At 38.9% G+C, this 16260-nt stretch overlaps 1 protein-coding gene across 2 annotated transcripts in view; it reads left to right on the top strand.

The window, feature by feature from the left end:
* Positions 1-16260, top strand: part of UHRF1BP1L (UHRF1 binding protein 1 like) — a 79100-nt gene that overhangs the window by 22674 nt on the left and 40166 nt on the right. For both annotated transcript variants that reach the window (XM_043966484.1, XM_043966485.1), the window contains 3 exons: positions 7600-7762; positions 9309-9347; positions 14665-14756. In XM_043966484.1, coding sequence (XP_043822419.1) covers positions 7600-7762; positions 9309-9347; positions 14665-14756 — 294 coding nt within the window. The remainder of the gene's footprint in view (positions 1-7599; positions 7763-9308; positions 9348-14664; positions 14757-16260) is intronic.

The raw sequence follows: 16260 nt of genomic DNA, 5'->3' as shown, positions 1-16260 counted from the left end.
CATCACTTATCCCTTGGTCCCAATCCAAGACTGACTCACCTATTTCATTCATGCATCCCTCTGGGGTCACACTTCTTTTCCTCTGTAGACATTGCAGTCATTTCATGCCTACTTTCTCCCTCTCTCGGATGACCTGTTCCTTCAGTGCTTTGGAAACTCTGGTGTTCCATGACATGTAGCCATCAAGTATCATTGGAAGAATAGTGATAGTCTGGCCTTTGTTTCTAGGAGAAGCTTGGGGGTCATTAAAAGTATTTTTCCCATTATCCTTAAAGCAATCTAGTTCACTCTTCTTCTTTTGATTCTGGGTCTTTTAAAAGTTTGTCAGCATTAATATTTGAAGTTATCTCTTGCATCTTTTAAGGAATCTTACAAAGGAAGATAGTGGAAGGTGGAAGGTTATCAACAGTATTACTTCCTTAAAACACTAAGAGGCAGTAGAGGGGAAAAACACATTTACAATTTTTTTTTTTTTTTGCAGGGCATTGAGGGTTAAGTGTCTTGCCCAGGGTCACACAGCTAGTAAGTGTCAAGTGTTTGAGGCCGGATTTGAACTCAGCTCCTTGAACTCAGGTCCTCCTGAATCCAGTGTCAGTGCTTTATCCACTGTGCCACCTAGCTGCCCCCCATGTTTACACAATTTAAAAAAAAAACACCATAGAGATAACTTCTTAGAAGAGGGCCTTTAGGGCAGTATTTTTTCCTACCAAATCAAATGATTTTTATAATATATTTTTTAAAATCAAGCACATGTATCATGCATTCTTTGCACTTTTTAGTGAATTGTGTGACTGTAAAGATGAGGTCCGCCATAGAGTATTATTTGCAAGTTGGCCTGTTATTCTTTCTTTCTTTCTTTCATTCTTTTTTTTTTGTGTGTGTGTGTGGCAATGGGGTTTAAGTGACTTGCCCAGGGTCACACAGCTAGTAAATGTCAAGTGTCTGAGGTCACATTTGAACTCAGGTCCTCCTGAATCCAAGGCTGGTGCTCTATTCACTGTGCCACCTAGCTGCCCAGTAAGCTTATTCTAATGAAGATTATGGATAGGAACCTTGGCAAATGGATCAAGTAGTTATTGATATTCTGATCAGTTTACAAGTTGCCTTTTTTTATAATAAAGAGATAAATGGTCATTTCCAAGTAGTTGGTATCCTTTTCTCTGTCTTGTATTTTGAGAATTGATTTTTTTTTTATCTTTCTTGAAATTGTGCCTACCCTGCATCCCGGTCCCCAGCATGGGTTTCCTCCCTCAGTGCTTGGTCTAGTCCAGCAGTTTTCCCATCTTTGTTTTCTTTAGTGCTTTTCCAACTTCCTCATGTAGCACACTGGGGACTCTGTTGTTCTCTGTGTGTTAGCTGCTGGCGAGAAAGAAAATCACTTGCTGTAAAAATCTTAACGGATTTTTCCTTTTTTTTTTTTCATTTGTTGTTTTTCCAGTTTCTGCCTTGAATGCTCTTGACATATTATGATTTAGTTGGGCTTCTCACTATGTATTTTACAAATCTTTTTTTCCCCTTCAGTATTTCTTATTGTTTTGTAGGGTGATAACTGCTCCTAATTTGCTACCCTTTTGATCTATAGGATTCTTCACATGAGCAAAATCTTGCTCTTCTCTATATTATATTTCACAAATGCTTTCCCTCCTCCTTCTTTGCTTCCTCTTGGAATCACTAGTGCCCTTGAAGGCCCTACCTTCTATAGGGGACCTTCTCCCATCCTTCCCCAACCTGATAGTGCTTCTTCCTCCCCTATTACTTTGTACTATTGTTGTATCTTTCTTCCTTTTTAATCCCCTGAGGAATGTAATCTCCTTGAGGGCAGGACTTTTTATTTTTATTTTTTTTTGTCTTGGCATCCTCTGCACCCGGTACAATGTTTAGAACATAGTAGGTGCTTGATAAATGCTTGTTGAATGCATAAATGATATTTTCAATCATTATTGTCCTTAACTGCACTATTTCTCTTTGGCTACATATTGTGGACTGCTGAATGAGGCAGTTTTTAGGCTTCTCTTTTGTTAGTAAAAACTCCTTAGAAAATTTAGAAATAATCTGTGTTGTTGATGTCTGTTCATCAGTTTCCCATTTTTTGGAGTCAGCAGCTAGTTTAATTAGGCCATAGATTTAAACGAGTTAACTCAGTGTCATTGTGGATCTTATTTTTAGTATTCTCATTTAGTATTAATTTTGCTCTCTTTTCCAAGAGTCTTGATAGACTGCATACAAAAACATCTGGTTAGCAAATGATTCTGTTCCTGTTGTTAGAACCATCTTTGTTTTTTTTGCAAGTTACTTGGTGTTTACCATGTTTAGTGCCTTCTTTGACTCTTCTTGAAGAAAGTGTTTCTGATGAATAGGCATGAGACTTCTGTATAATCTATGAGCATTTGCTCTCTCATCTTTGTATTCTGAAGCATGCTTTCTGAATTATTTTTGCAGTTTTCTCCTTTGTATTGAAGTCACTGAATATTAAAGGTTTTTTTTTCAAGTTAATAGATTTTTTCAACTCTTCCTCTGTTGTAATTATCTTTATGGTAGTCTTTTTATAGATGCTTGTCATGATTACTATCCTATGAGATGACCAGGTATCCATGAAGTAGTGTTTCTTGTTGCCTTTAAGTGCCTAATCAAGCCATCTCTACCATCTTTGCCTGTCTCCCCGCCCCCCCCCCCTTTTTTCACCTCTTCATGAGTCTGTCCAAAGGAGTAAGGGGAGATAAAATTCTATAGCAGGAAAGTCAAGTGTGGCTACTACCTGACTGGAACTAAGAGACAGTGATAACCCCAAAGGTCAGGACCATCATTTCAAAAAAATCCCCCTCAGCTCTCAGGAATATGATAAGCATTCGAGCTTTCCCCACCCTACCCCAAAAGGGAACTTTCCAGTTTTCAAGTGGACATGCCATCTATCCTGTATAAAAGCTTTTGCCTTCCTTCTGTTCTAGGAGGAAGAGAATGTTTCTAAGCCCTCCTCCCTGAGGGGTGAAGTCTTTGATATCTCACTGGGTCACTTTCCTAGAGCCAAATAAAAGACCACTTTAATTCTAATTGGACTGTGTGTGTGTGAGAGTGTAATTCTTTATTGAGGAATACCTAAGAACCATGAAAACTCCTCCATGATAGTACTATTTGTATCAATGGCTAATTAATTTTGTAAATACTTTTAAAGTTCCTTGAGCGTCAAATATTACCCTTTTGGTGTATTTCAAAGCCATGTTTCTGTTGTTTTGTTTTTTTGTAGGTTTGAAATCTACTCTTTGGTGTTATTCATGAATGTAATTAAATGCTGTAGCTTTACATTAACTTGCTTTCCCTTTTATCTTCATTTAGCTCTAATTTCCCCAGTATACCCCCATCTGCTTTTTATTACATAGACTTCATACTTTTTCCCCCTTCTGGCCTCTATATACTCTCTTCCCACTCATTTTTCAACCAGCTCCACTCTGTTTTCTGACTTCAGCCTTCAACTGAGTCTACTTAATCCAAGGTTATCAGTAGTCTTTGAATTACTTTTCTCAATCCTGACCCCTCTGTGGTATTTGACATTGTTGACTGTCTTCCTCTAGATTCCTTTTTCTCCCTAGCTCTTGACTCTGTTGAGTGTCTTCTTCCTGGTGACTCTCTCTACTCTCTTGGTTTCCGGGACATTGCTTTGTCCTTGTTCTTCCCTGATTTGTTTTCTCACTCCATAGTCACTTTTGTTTGATTTTCTTAATAACCAGACTTCTAACTATGGGTATCCACCTAAGCTTTGTCCTGGGCCCTTCCCCATTTTCTCTCTACAACTTCTTTTACTGATCTCATTAGTTCTTATTATTTCAGTTATTGTCTCTTCAGATAATTCCCAGATCTGTGTATTTCCCAATAATCTGTCTTCTCAGCATCTTGACCAGATGCCCCTAGGACATTTCAATTGGATGTCCCACAGGCAGTTCGAACTCAACATGTCCAAAATCTTAATTCTTAAATCCACCCCTCTGTTTTCCTGTTTCTCATAAGGGTCTCATCATCTTTTTTGATCCACAGTTTGAGAGTCATTCTTGACTCTTGCCTTTCCCCATCCACACATCAGATCTGTGGCCAAATCTTCAAAAGTCTACCTCCAAAATATCATTTGATTCTGTTTCATTCTTTCCGCTCACATGGCTAGATCAGACCCTGATTATCTCTTGTCTAGACTATTGCAGTAGTCTCCTAATTGGACTCCTGACTTTGTCTCACCATCTTCCATTTGACTGCCTGGCTGCCTGATTGTCCTAGAGCACAGTTCTGACCACATTATCCCCTTGTTTAAGAACTTCCGTGCCTTTATTTAACTTTATCATAAAACACCTTAGTGGGGATTTGACACTCTACAGGGTGGTTTCAGTCTTTGTTCTGAGGCTTATTTCACATTATCCCTCTTTGCGCAGTACATTTCAGCCAAATGGTCAGCTTGTTGTTCCCCCAAATTGAGATTCCACCCCCGGTCTCTGTGCTTTTATACAGGTGAATTGTGCCTCCTCCTCCCCACCCCCATTCATGGAATATACTCTCTGATCACCTCACCCTCTTTCAGTCTTTGGCTTCTTTCAAAGTTTAGCCCGTATGCCACCTACCAAAAGTCATTCCTGATTGCCCTTTATACTGGTTCTCTTCCGCCTTTAAAAAATTGTATACTAATACTTTTGTATTCACATTTTGGATCCTCCTAAGTGAATGTGAATTCCTTGAGGGCAAGGACAAATTTTCATTTTACCTTTTATTTCTAGCAGTACAGTGCTTTGTACATAGTAGACTCCTATGAATGCTTGTTGGGTTGGAATAGAGCATTGAAATGAAAATTACCCTGAAATGTCTGGGAAAAAAATGGGTTGGCATATTAACATTTGCCATTTTCCTCCCTAGACCTTATCTCTGCTAAAGAAGAAAAATAAATTTAAAATTATGTGCATTCCTGTTTCCATAGCAAAGATTAGTTCAGGCTAAATTTCATCAATGGACTCAAATCATTATATAGCAGTCATTTATTATTGTGTCCACAGAATCCAGAAACTTCCTGGCTGCTTGGGATTGGGGAAAGAGAGCTGAAAAACTATGCTTAGGCTTCATGGGGTTTACATTCTAATTTTCACAATATAGATTATTAATACAGAGTGTCCTGGAAGTCTTTATACGGTTTTAAGTTCCAGTAGCTTAAAAGTTTAATTTAAAAGTTTTAATAAGTAAAACTGAAGTAAGAGCTTTGGGGATACCTTATATATTATCTACAAAGTAATGCATTAATTTTCTGTTTATCTAGAAATTTCTCGACTTAAATTATGACCCTTTTCATATTCTGCTTTGTGTTTTTATGAGAAAGGGACAAAGGGTTTATTTTATTTTTAAAAGTAATTTCCTTAACCTAAAAATTACCAAAAAAATAAAGTAATTTCCAAAGTGTGGCACTGGTCTGTATAGATTCAGTTTTATCTTTTTCTATCTACACTATGGTAGCATTGCAATTCAGGTTTCTAATATAATTCTGAGGCACTCTGATTCTTCAAATAATCTCTAAACAGTCAAAGAAATACTGAATGCAATTTGGTTTTGTATTGGTGTTGAGTATATTCTCTTACATTATCATTCTTTGTAGCTCATAATCCATGCATTATATATAGAATAACTAAACTTTAAACATTTACACAATTAACAGAACTCTTCATTCCCAAACCATTCAAAGAATAGAAGCATGCTATTCTTCAATAAACAGTTGTGTACTTGATGTGGGCAAACATACATTGTCTCCTTTGTGAACTCAAGGATGAAATCTTCTGGAAAATGGACAGTCTAAACTGTGTCTAAATGGAAGAAGGGGATGTCTGATGTCTGATGTCTAATGAATGGGGGGTGGTAAAGATAAAGGTTGAAAATGGGGCAAAGAACATTCAGCCTTGGGAACACTCAGTGATTTAATTTGATTGGCAAAAAGGAAATGAGAATTCTAAATAGAGCAGAAAATGGCAGGAAAAGCCAGAAATTAATAATATAAAAAGAGATACATATATGTGTTATATATATATATATATATATATATATATATATATATATATATATATGGAGATAGAGAGAGAATGAGAATGTTGGATGAAGTGGGAAGTTTTTGAGATGTGAATGAGAAGTACTTTGAAAAAAAAGATAGAATACTACACATGTAAGATAGTGCTGAACTGAGAGATAGGGAGGGACTGGACCTGTGATTTTATTCTTCTAGGGAACTCTTGGATGAAAAAACTCTCCATCAGCTCACCTTCTCAGAGGCAGCTGGTGGCACAGTAGTTAGAACACTGGACCCCAGAGTCAAGAAGGTCTGAGTTCAGATGTGGTCTTTAGACACTTACTAGCTGTGTGACCCTGGGCACAGCTGAAAAATGATGGAATAATGGCACCTATTCTCCACAATTGTGAAGATTTTTATAAAATATTTGTAGAAGTGTTTGTAGCACAGTGGTCAGCACATAGGAAGTGCTTTATAAATGTTATTCCCTTCCTCTATCTATAAATAGCCCTCTTAGAGCAAGGGACTTCTTCTAAGTATCAGGTTTTAACTGCCTGAGATAAAGTGAGAGAGGAAACAACTTCTATTGAAGTACAGCTAGCATGATATTCAAGCCGGCCACCAAGGTCACAGAGCCTAGGCTAAGAACCCTTCTCTTAGACAGTTCCTTAGAGTACTGAGAAGTAGATTGACAATCAGAGTCACATAGGTGGTCAGGGTCAGAGGGAGGAATTAAACTCTGGCCTTGGCTTCAGGATACGGTATTGCCTCTCTTGGAGTATTGGATTACTTAAACTCAACGTATGCAGTGGAGGTCTCGTAGCCTCTCGCTCATTCAGTAGGTTATTCGTGCTTTGATTCTTTGGACTCCTATTGGAGGGATAAATACATGTGGACTATGAATCTGGGTTTATGTACCAAGTGGATGCTTGCAACATGTTTCTGCATCATTTTGGGAGGAGAGAGAGTGATGGTGATGGAGACAGAGAGAGAACTACTGTGTAAATAATGTTCTGTACATTTGCAATAATGACTTAGAGTAATTGCTTGATTTTTAATTTTTTTTTTCTGAGCATGTTAGTGATGCCTGTAATCCCAGATATCAATTTAATTAAGGCTGAATGCCTTATCATAATGACACATCCTAATGACGTATACTTGGAGTTCTGAGGTGTAGTAGCCCAAAGGCAATCAAAGGTCTGCACTCAGTCTGTCACCAGATTGGTTGAGGCTCTCTCTAAGCAGGGGGTACCTAGGCTGCCTGAGGAGGGGTCATAAACAAGCAGGTCAGAGTTCTCTTGCTGATCACTGGTGGAACAAGGCCTTTCAGCCTTGGAACAAGTGGCTTTCAGCCTGGGCAAGATGAGGAGACCCACCCTCAAAGAAAGAAGAAAAATATTTTTTTAGTTAACAACCTTAACAGTCGTTTATTTTCTCTCCTTTCAAACTCCCCCTGTCTACCTCCTCTGTTCCTGAGAAAAGAAAAAAAAGACAAACAATCCCTTTGTACCAGATAATGAAGCCAGTTTTGACGTGTAACTGCTTGATGTTGAACTAACTTATTGACGTCTATTCTTTTTCAGGTTTACAAAGAATTTGTCTCCTGATAAGATAAATCTCAGTACTTTAAAGGGAGAAGGTCAGCTGACAAATTTAGAATTGGATGAAGAAGTTCTCCAAAATATGTTGGATCTGCCAACCTGGCTTGCTATCAACAAAGTCTTTTGTAATCAAGCATCCATCAGGGTGAGCATTTTCTTGTCGTTGTTGTGGTTTTGTTTGTTTGTTTTTGCCTTTTATTTTTCCTGTCTTTTAAATAGACTTCTCATTCGGCTTTCTCATAAGAAAAAACTATTTTTCATATAGAAGGTAGTTGGAAAGCAATTATCCCCTGTATTGAATGACTATTTGAAAAATTGTGTGCCTCATCATTGTATTTGAAAGCTTATATTAAACTAAGTACTTGGGAAAAATGGATATTTCAGTTTGTCTTATGGGTAATACTGTTATAGTGTTTCATGTTAAAAGATGATGATTTTCAGTTTCTAATGAGAAGGGGTTTTACATACAAACTTATGTAGGAAGTGAAACTTCTTCAGTGCATAAAATGTCTGTGATGTTCTCCCTTTGGGCATGTACTCTTCCTAGTTCCACATCACAGCTTCTTCACACCTGGTGCCCATTGCTCTGACATGAACCTCTCTAGCTAACTTAGGCTGGACTTGGAACAACAGGTGTTCAACTTGTGGCCTGGCTGCCTGTTTTAAGCTGTTCTAGTCTAATCATGCTTACCAAAGCTCCAGTTTGCATAGCTCACTGTTGTCTCTGCTCCATTGAGACGTTGGAAGAGAGGCCTTTTGTGAATGAACTTAGATCACTTCCCTGACCTTCACTTTCCTTTCCATTAAAGTGAAGAGATGAAGCTGAAGGATCTCTCAAGATACCTTTCAGCTTTGTTCTGTGGGTCTATATAATTCTTACCAATGAGACCTGGTTATTTACATTTTAGAGATTTATCTCCCTCTAATACCATGAACTTATTGAATTTTTAAAGTAGTTTTTTCCTCTTTTTTTGATCATTTGTCATTTATCATCCCCTCTTTAGTTTATAGATCTCTCTTGCTTAGAAAACCATTGGTGACTATTTTGGGAATCTTCAGTTCTTGTTGAGATCAAGGGAGAAAGTAGATAAGTCAAGTGTGTTGCTTACTGCCATCTCTGCAACCTAAAGGAGAAATGTCTGCATTCCAGATGCCCAAGATGAAATTCTGGGCATTGAAGTAACAACTTTCAAAGAAGCCTTCTCTATTTTTATTGAACAATAAGTAGTTTTCTGTTGGAAGGTTTTTCCTCTTTTAGTAGAGAGTATCCTTGAGTTTTGCTTATATCCATGTCAATCCCTTTTTAAATATATAACCTAGAATCACGTGGTTTGGGTTTCATTTCCAAAGACTGAATTCAGAAATGAGGTCAGCCAAGTAAGTTGTGTGATCCTAATTCTGGCTTCACATCAGAGATGAGTTTTAGTGATGGAAGACCAAAAATGAGTGCTTATGATGATGCCCAGAAGAGGAGAGGGCAATATTATTTTCCCTACACAAATTTAAAATAGTATCTTTAATTTCAAAACATGAACTAATTCCTTAATTTTGTTATTTTAACATATAAAATTAAAAAAGAAACAATGTGGTGTAATTCATTTGTTTTTTTTTCCTGTAAGTATAAAAACACATTTACCTTAATGTGATATTCTTCTTAAAAGGAAGTGATACATACTTTTCCCTTTTTTCAGATTCCTTGGACAAAATTGAAAACACACCCAATATGCTTGGTAAGTAGGCATCTCAGAAATGAAAATTTATACAAATAAATTTAGGTAGTGTATTAAAATTAGGCTGCTATTTCAAATCAACAACAAACAGAACCTGTTTGCCCAGCTTGTCTAAGCCAGCTTTGTGACCATGGCTAAATCACTTAAGCACAAGACCTTTGTTTTATGATCTGTACTTTTACTTCCCTCACAGAAGATTGTCAAGGAGTTCATGAACTCTAAAGCACTATAGACATGTAAATTAAATAAGTAAAAAAAAAAAAAAGCCAACACGTTTTCCTGACTCTGCTGTAAACCAGCCATGGGTAAATATGGCAAAGTCCTTTAACCTCTCATGGGCTTAATGTTTTAATCTGTAAAATGAGAGGGTTGTACAAAACTCCTTCAGAAGTTCCTTTAACCTCTAGAATTCCAGGTTCTCATCTTTCCAAACATTATTTAAAGCTACAAAACCAAGGCTGCCAAAATTACAAGGAAAGCAGGAAATGGGGGGGGGGCAATTTTTTACAGTTAAGTTTCTGCAATATTGGCTTCATTTCAAATATATAGGGAACTGAGTATGAAAATAAGAACATCTGTCTAGTTGATGAATGGTCAAAGGGTCTGGGCAGGCAGTTTTTAGAAAAAGAAGCCAAAGCCATCTATAGTCTCATGAAAAAAAAAATGCTCTAAATCAATATGGATTAAAAAAATGAAAATTAAAACTACTCTGAGGTACCACCTCACACTTGTCAGATTGGCTAACATGACAGAAAAAGAAAATGACACATGCTGGAGGGGACGTGGGAAAATGGGCATACGAATGCACTGTTGGTTTAGATATGAACTAGTCCAACCATCCTGTAGAGCAGTTTGGAACTCTGCCCAAAGGGCTATAAAACTGTTCATACCCCTTGACCCAGCAGTGTCACTCACTACTAGGTCTGTATCCCAAAGAGATTAAAGAAAAAGGAAAAGGACCTATTTGTACAAAAATATTTATGGCAGCTCTTTTTATTGTGGTTTCAAAGAATTGGAAGTTGAAGGGATGCCCATAAAGTGGGGGATGGCTGAACAAGTTGTGGTATATGATTGTGATGGAGTACTATTGTGCTGTAGGAAATGATGAGGGGGATGGTTTCAGAAAAACCTGGGAAGAGTTACATGAACTGATGCAGTACAAAGTGAGCAGAACCAGGAGGTCATTGTACACAGTAACAGCAATATTGTATGATGATCACCTGTGAAATATTTTAGCTACTGTGATTGTAATGACAGTGATCCAAGACACTTTCTAAGGATGCATGATGAGAATTGTTATCCACTTCCAGATAGAGATTTGATTAACCCTGAGTGCAAATTGAAGTATATTTTTTCCACTTTCCTTATTTTTCTTGCTGTTTTTTTCAACATGGCTAATAAGAAAATATGTATTGCATGATTTCACATGTATAATTGATATCATATTGTCTACCTTCTCAATTAGTGGGGAGGGGTTTGGGGGAGGGAAAGAATTTGGAACTCAATTAAAATAAAAGAATGCTTAAAATAAATAATAAACAAATATAAATAAATAAATAATAAACTAAAAAAATTTTAAAATAACACCTGCTTTAGCTGCAACAACAAAATATTTAAATCTTCCCGTTTGATCCTGAGCTTCTTTCCTTCACCTACTCTTGACTGATACTTCTTTAGTTTTTAGTACTTTGTTCAAGGGTATATATAATGTTCACTCTGGCTACCCTAGTTAAAGCCTCGGACTATTCCAGTAACTTCCAAAGTGGTCTTCCTGCTTCTACTCTATCCCCTCTTTAATCCATTCTTCATATTGTTGCCCTAGTAACTCTCCTAATATACATATCTGACCGTGCCAGTTCTTTACTAAAAACCTTTGAAAAGTGACTTTTGTCTGCTAAATAAAACATAAAACTCCTAATCCTGACATTCAAGGCCTCCATAATATCAGTCCATACCACCTTTCTAGTCTTGTCTAGACTCCCTTTCATTTAAGCTGAAACATGAATTATTCTCCATCTCTGTGCTCTTCCTGCCCTTGTTAGTCTCCATGCCTTTGGTAATGGCATCTCTCATGCCTAGAATAAGCTAAATGTTCATTTCCACCTGAAGTCCTTTCCTACCTTCCAGGCCTAAGTCAGGTAGTGCCACTTACTCCTAGAAGCCTTTCCCAAGAGTGTTCTGTTCCCTCGCAGGTAAACCTGATTTCTTCCTCTTCTGACTTCTCATGTGTAGCACATTGCCTCGTCCACTCCTTTGCGCAGATTTCATTTTCTCTTCTATCTGTTTGTGTCTTTCACCCCTCTCCTTGGATGTTGGCTCACTGAGAGCAGAGACTTTGTTGAATCTATCTGTGTATCCTCAGGGTTTGCTACAGTGATTTTTTCAGAGGCTACTACATACTAGGTTAAACCTAATAATGAAATAAATGATGGAATCCCTAACATGTTTACTTCTTACTGTAGTGACATAAAGCTGAAGGACACATCCTCAGGATGGAGCCTTCCCCTGAAAGAAAGATTTTTGTTTGATATCTTAAAGGGGAAATGGGTGGCATAGTTTATTGATTTTAACATTGAGGTGTTATCTCTCAAGACTCATGTTTTCTTATTTCACATGTGCAGTCAGTTGTCAAGTCTTACCATTTCTACCTTCACAAAGTCTGTCACATCTGACCGTGCTCTCCACTCACTGTGCCACCCCCTTGGTTTAGACCCTCATCACCTCTCACCTAGATGATCCCAATAGTCTCCTGATCGTCCCCCTGCTCCTTGTCTCTTCCCACCCAGTTCATCCTTACCTACTGAGCCAAAGTCATTTTTCTTAAGCTCAGGTCTGATTATTTGAACTCCCCAACTCAGAGAACTCCAGTGGCTTCCTATTTCTCCTAGGATTTAGTGGCTTTTCTGTTTAGCTGTTACAACTCTGTACAAGTTGTTCTTATCCTGCCTTTCCAGCCTCGGGGGACATCATCACTTTCCCTCTCTTACTCTGGCTTTCTCTCAGTTCCTCATACATGATGCCTTACTTCCCTTTGCCATGCCTTTGCATTGGCCAGCCCTCAGGCCTGGAGTATTCCCTCTTTCTTCCTCCCTGCCTGGGCACTATCTTCTGCCTGAAGCCATCTTCTCCCTCTTCCTGTCCCCCGCCCCTCTCCCTAACTCACTTGTATTTAGCTACTTTGCATATCTTTGTGTTTATTCCCTTGTTATTTCTACTGTGCCTATTTTTCCTTAGCCTGTAAGTTCTAAGTAGGGATTGTTTCATTCCTTGTACTTGTATTGCCAGCAATGAACGCAGTGCCTGGCCCATAGTAGGCTCTAAATAAAAGTTGTTGATGAAGCTTTTTTCTAAGGGTGGGTCCTGTTTAGATATCAGCTTCGGGGGTTATCAGACCATGGAGTAAAAGGATTAGGGGACTGAAGAGCCTTGGCTAGATCTGACCCACTTTGTAGCCTGAAGTCCCAACACCATTTGCAATCCTTCTACGATCTGTCTCCCTCCACACTTCATAGCCATGTTTCTTGTTATTCCCTTTTATGGCCTCCCCAGTCAAGCCAAACTGGATTCCTTGTTTTTCCTAAGCTCAACATTCTGTCTTCAGGACATTGGCACAAACTCAGTCTCCTGTGCCCAGAATAGATTTCTTCTTTACTTCTGTCTCAGAGCCCTTAAGATGCCAAGACGCCCCCTCTGTGAAGCCATCCCTGATATTCCCAGTTAGTAATGTTCCCCATCCCCCACCCGAAATTATATGTTGTGTCCAGCTGGGTGGCACAGTAGCTAGAGGGCTGGACCCAGCTTTAGGCCGACTTGAGTTAAAATCCCATCTCAGACACTTATTATCTGTGTGATCTTGGGCAAGTCACTAAACTCCTTCTGCCTTGATTGACTCATCTGTAAATTGGGGATGATAAGAGCACTTTCAAATGAGATAATAATTGCAGATGACAGTTAGTAGGTGCCTCATAAACACTTCTTCCTTTCCCTACCCTTTCACCTAGTAGAATGTAAGCTGCTTGAGACCTGGGACCCCTGCCACTTTTCTTTACATCTCTGGCACTTAGCAAAATACCTTGCACATAGTAGATGTCTCATCGTTTGTGTGTGTGTGGGGGTGTTGGCGGGGCAGTGAGGGTTAAGTGACTTGCCCAGGGTCACACAGCTAGTGTCAAGTGTCTGAGGTCGCATTTGAACTCAGGTCCTCCTGAATCCAGGGCTGGTGCTTTATCCATTGTGCCACCTAGCTGTCCACCCTCATAAATGTTTATTAAGCTGAGTTGAAATCCTAGAATCCCAGACTTGGAAGGCGTCATAGGTTGTTGAGCTTTTTTGTGTCCTGGACGCCTTTGGCTGGTGTTGAATCCTCTGGATCCTTTCTCAAATTAGTATTTTGAATGCAGAAACTAAAATACGTAGAATTACAAGAGAAACCAGTTACGTCATGGCAATATAAATAGCAGAACACTTAAGAAATTAAAAACAAGTTCATGGAGCCCAGGATAAGAAGCCCTGATCCTGTCCATCCTGAAGAATTTCCCAGAAAGCATCTTTAAGGAGTGTTTAACCTTTCCTTGATGACTTTCCTCAAGTCAGGGAGAGCCCCCTAGTTCTGAGGCAGCCCCTGCTTCTTTTCCTAGCCTCTGATTGTGCGGAAGTCTTCCTTCTTTCTCCGTGAATTTGTCTCCTTGCAAATTCCATCCATTGTTCCTAGTTATACTCCCTGGGGCCCAGCCGAGAGTACATGACAGCCATTCATATTCTCAGAGACTGCAGTAATCTCTGTTTTCTCCTCCGCCCCTTTCCCCTCCCCCCATCCCAATCTTCTCTGCAGGTTCCTTTGTTTTTAAGTAGGAAATATTAGCCTTTTAAAACAGCTTTATAGCCTTTTGGCACAGGAGAAAGAAGTAACCTGAGTAGGATCTTTCTGAGGGGCCCCTTTCAGACTGTCTCCTCTCATTTAATCTTTACCTATCACCTGGGGCAACAAAAGAGTAAATATGCTTTAAAGATCTCCTGAATTTATTTCTAAACTTAGCCATGATCTTGCCTCTTGTCCTCATTTTGCATCTCCTAGACCCCTTTGTTTTAATATCTCCCGTGTACTTTCCCTGTAATATTTTATATTTACTGATGTGTGTTTGTGCTGAAGCCCCTTACTAGAGCATCCGGTAGGGATCAGCCCTTCTCTTGTCTAAACTGTGGTTCTCCCAGGAGTGGAGCCTGCAAAAAAGTAAAATCTTAATAATAATAAAAATAATGATATTCCAATAGGAGATGCATGTTGCCAATGTTGATATGTTTGGTGTATTTTCATTAGTCCCTGGATAAAGTAATAATGGAAATGAGCACATGTGAAGAACCCCGGCTCCCTAACGGCCCATCACCTATTGCAACTGCTTCAGGACAGAGGTCAGTTATTAGGTGAAACGATCCCATTTTCCATTATGTGCGTTGTTAGGTGTAGCCAACTCCTCATTATGTACAGCAGTAGAGCACATGCTGTTAACACATTGAAGCCCTGTCATCTCCAACCCTCGTATCAAGAGAAGATTTCTGCCAACTTTCCCTTTAAACATTTTCCTGTGTAATCACTGACCCCTAGAATCAGCTGAGGACTGGTAGCATTTAGTTGCCTTTCCATCTTCTGGCCCTGGTGGTAAGAATACGTGCCTAACAGAATAATAAAGTGGGTTATCACCTTGGGAATAACCAGGAGTTTACCTGACATAGCTTTATGATACATCCCATGAAAATGTTAAGTGGCTCTTGAGAGTAAAGCTGATAACTTACAAGTAGGTGATTGCCATGTGGCTTTTTTTTGTTGGTTTTTTGGTTTTTGTTTTTGTGGGGCAATGAGAGTTAAGTGACTTGCCCAGGGTCACACAGCTAGTTAAGTGTCAAGTGTCTGAGCCTGGATTTGAACTCAGGTACTCCTGAATCCAAGGCCGGTGCTTTATTCACTGTGCCACCTAGCTGCCCTGCCATGTGGCTTTTTAAATAAAAGATGGTCAGCTCTACGAATACTGCATTACTTTATTTTGTGCTACAACTCTTTGCAAATTGAACATTGGTAAAGAGAATCTACTGCTAAGTGTAATGTGGGATCAGCTATTTACAGGAAGCATGAATAATCTTTCTGAAAAGTGCCTAACTGTTCTTCATAGTCCTTTGGGGGTTTTATATCAGGGTTCTTTAAGGTGAAGTAAACCGGTATACAAATTCTTAATTTTTTTTACATTTCTGGATTGTTTTCTGTTTATCATTTGTGTCCATTCTCATTGTGTCCATAGTATACTAGACACTGTGTAGAACAATAAACAAAGATGGTCTTGTGGACAAATAGACTTATCTAATGGTTGAATCATGTTTGTATTACCAGGGAATGGAAGAGGTTCTTTGGATTTCCTTGGTCCTTCACAGGGCTTTCCACATTGGGACTTTGAGAATTTGGGATAGACTTCTTGTCTACCCTTAGAGGTCATTGACTACAAGCCAAATGTGGCATATCTCTAGCCTACCTACTGTGGGCTATTAGCTTAGTAACCCTGGTGCACAGAAAAATGAGGTAGCAGGCAGTTACAAATGTGACTCACTGCTTATTCATTGGGTCTATTAAGAGTTAAGTATTTATTTTTTTTAATCTTTTTTTTTTTTTTTGAGGGACAGTGAGGGGTTAAGTGATTTGCCCAGGATCACACAGCTAGTGTCAAGTGTCTGAGCTTGGATTTGAACTCAGGTCCTCCTGAATCCAGGACCAGGGCTTTATCCACCTAGCTGCCCCAGAGTTAAGTACTTTTTGAGTCACTAGCTGGCTAGTAGTGCTATTGCTTATCTGGATTGTGAATTGACTGTGGCTAATGTAGGAGAGAAAGTATGATCTTCCAATTAGACTAGAGTTAGAATTGAGGGAGAG

The sequence above is a fragment of the Dromiciops gliroides genome, chromosome 5, assembly GCF_019393635.1.
Source record: "Dromiciops gliroides isolate mDroGli1 chromosome 5, mDroGli1.pri, whole genome shotgun sequence".
NCBI lineage: Eukaryota > Metazoa > Chordata > Mammalia > Microbiotheria > Microbiotheriidae > Dromiciops > Dromiciops gliroides.
Note: the sequence above shows the minus strand (reverse complement) of the source record. Positions and strands in the feature narration are given on the sequence as shown.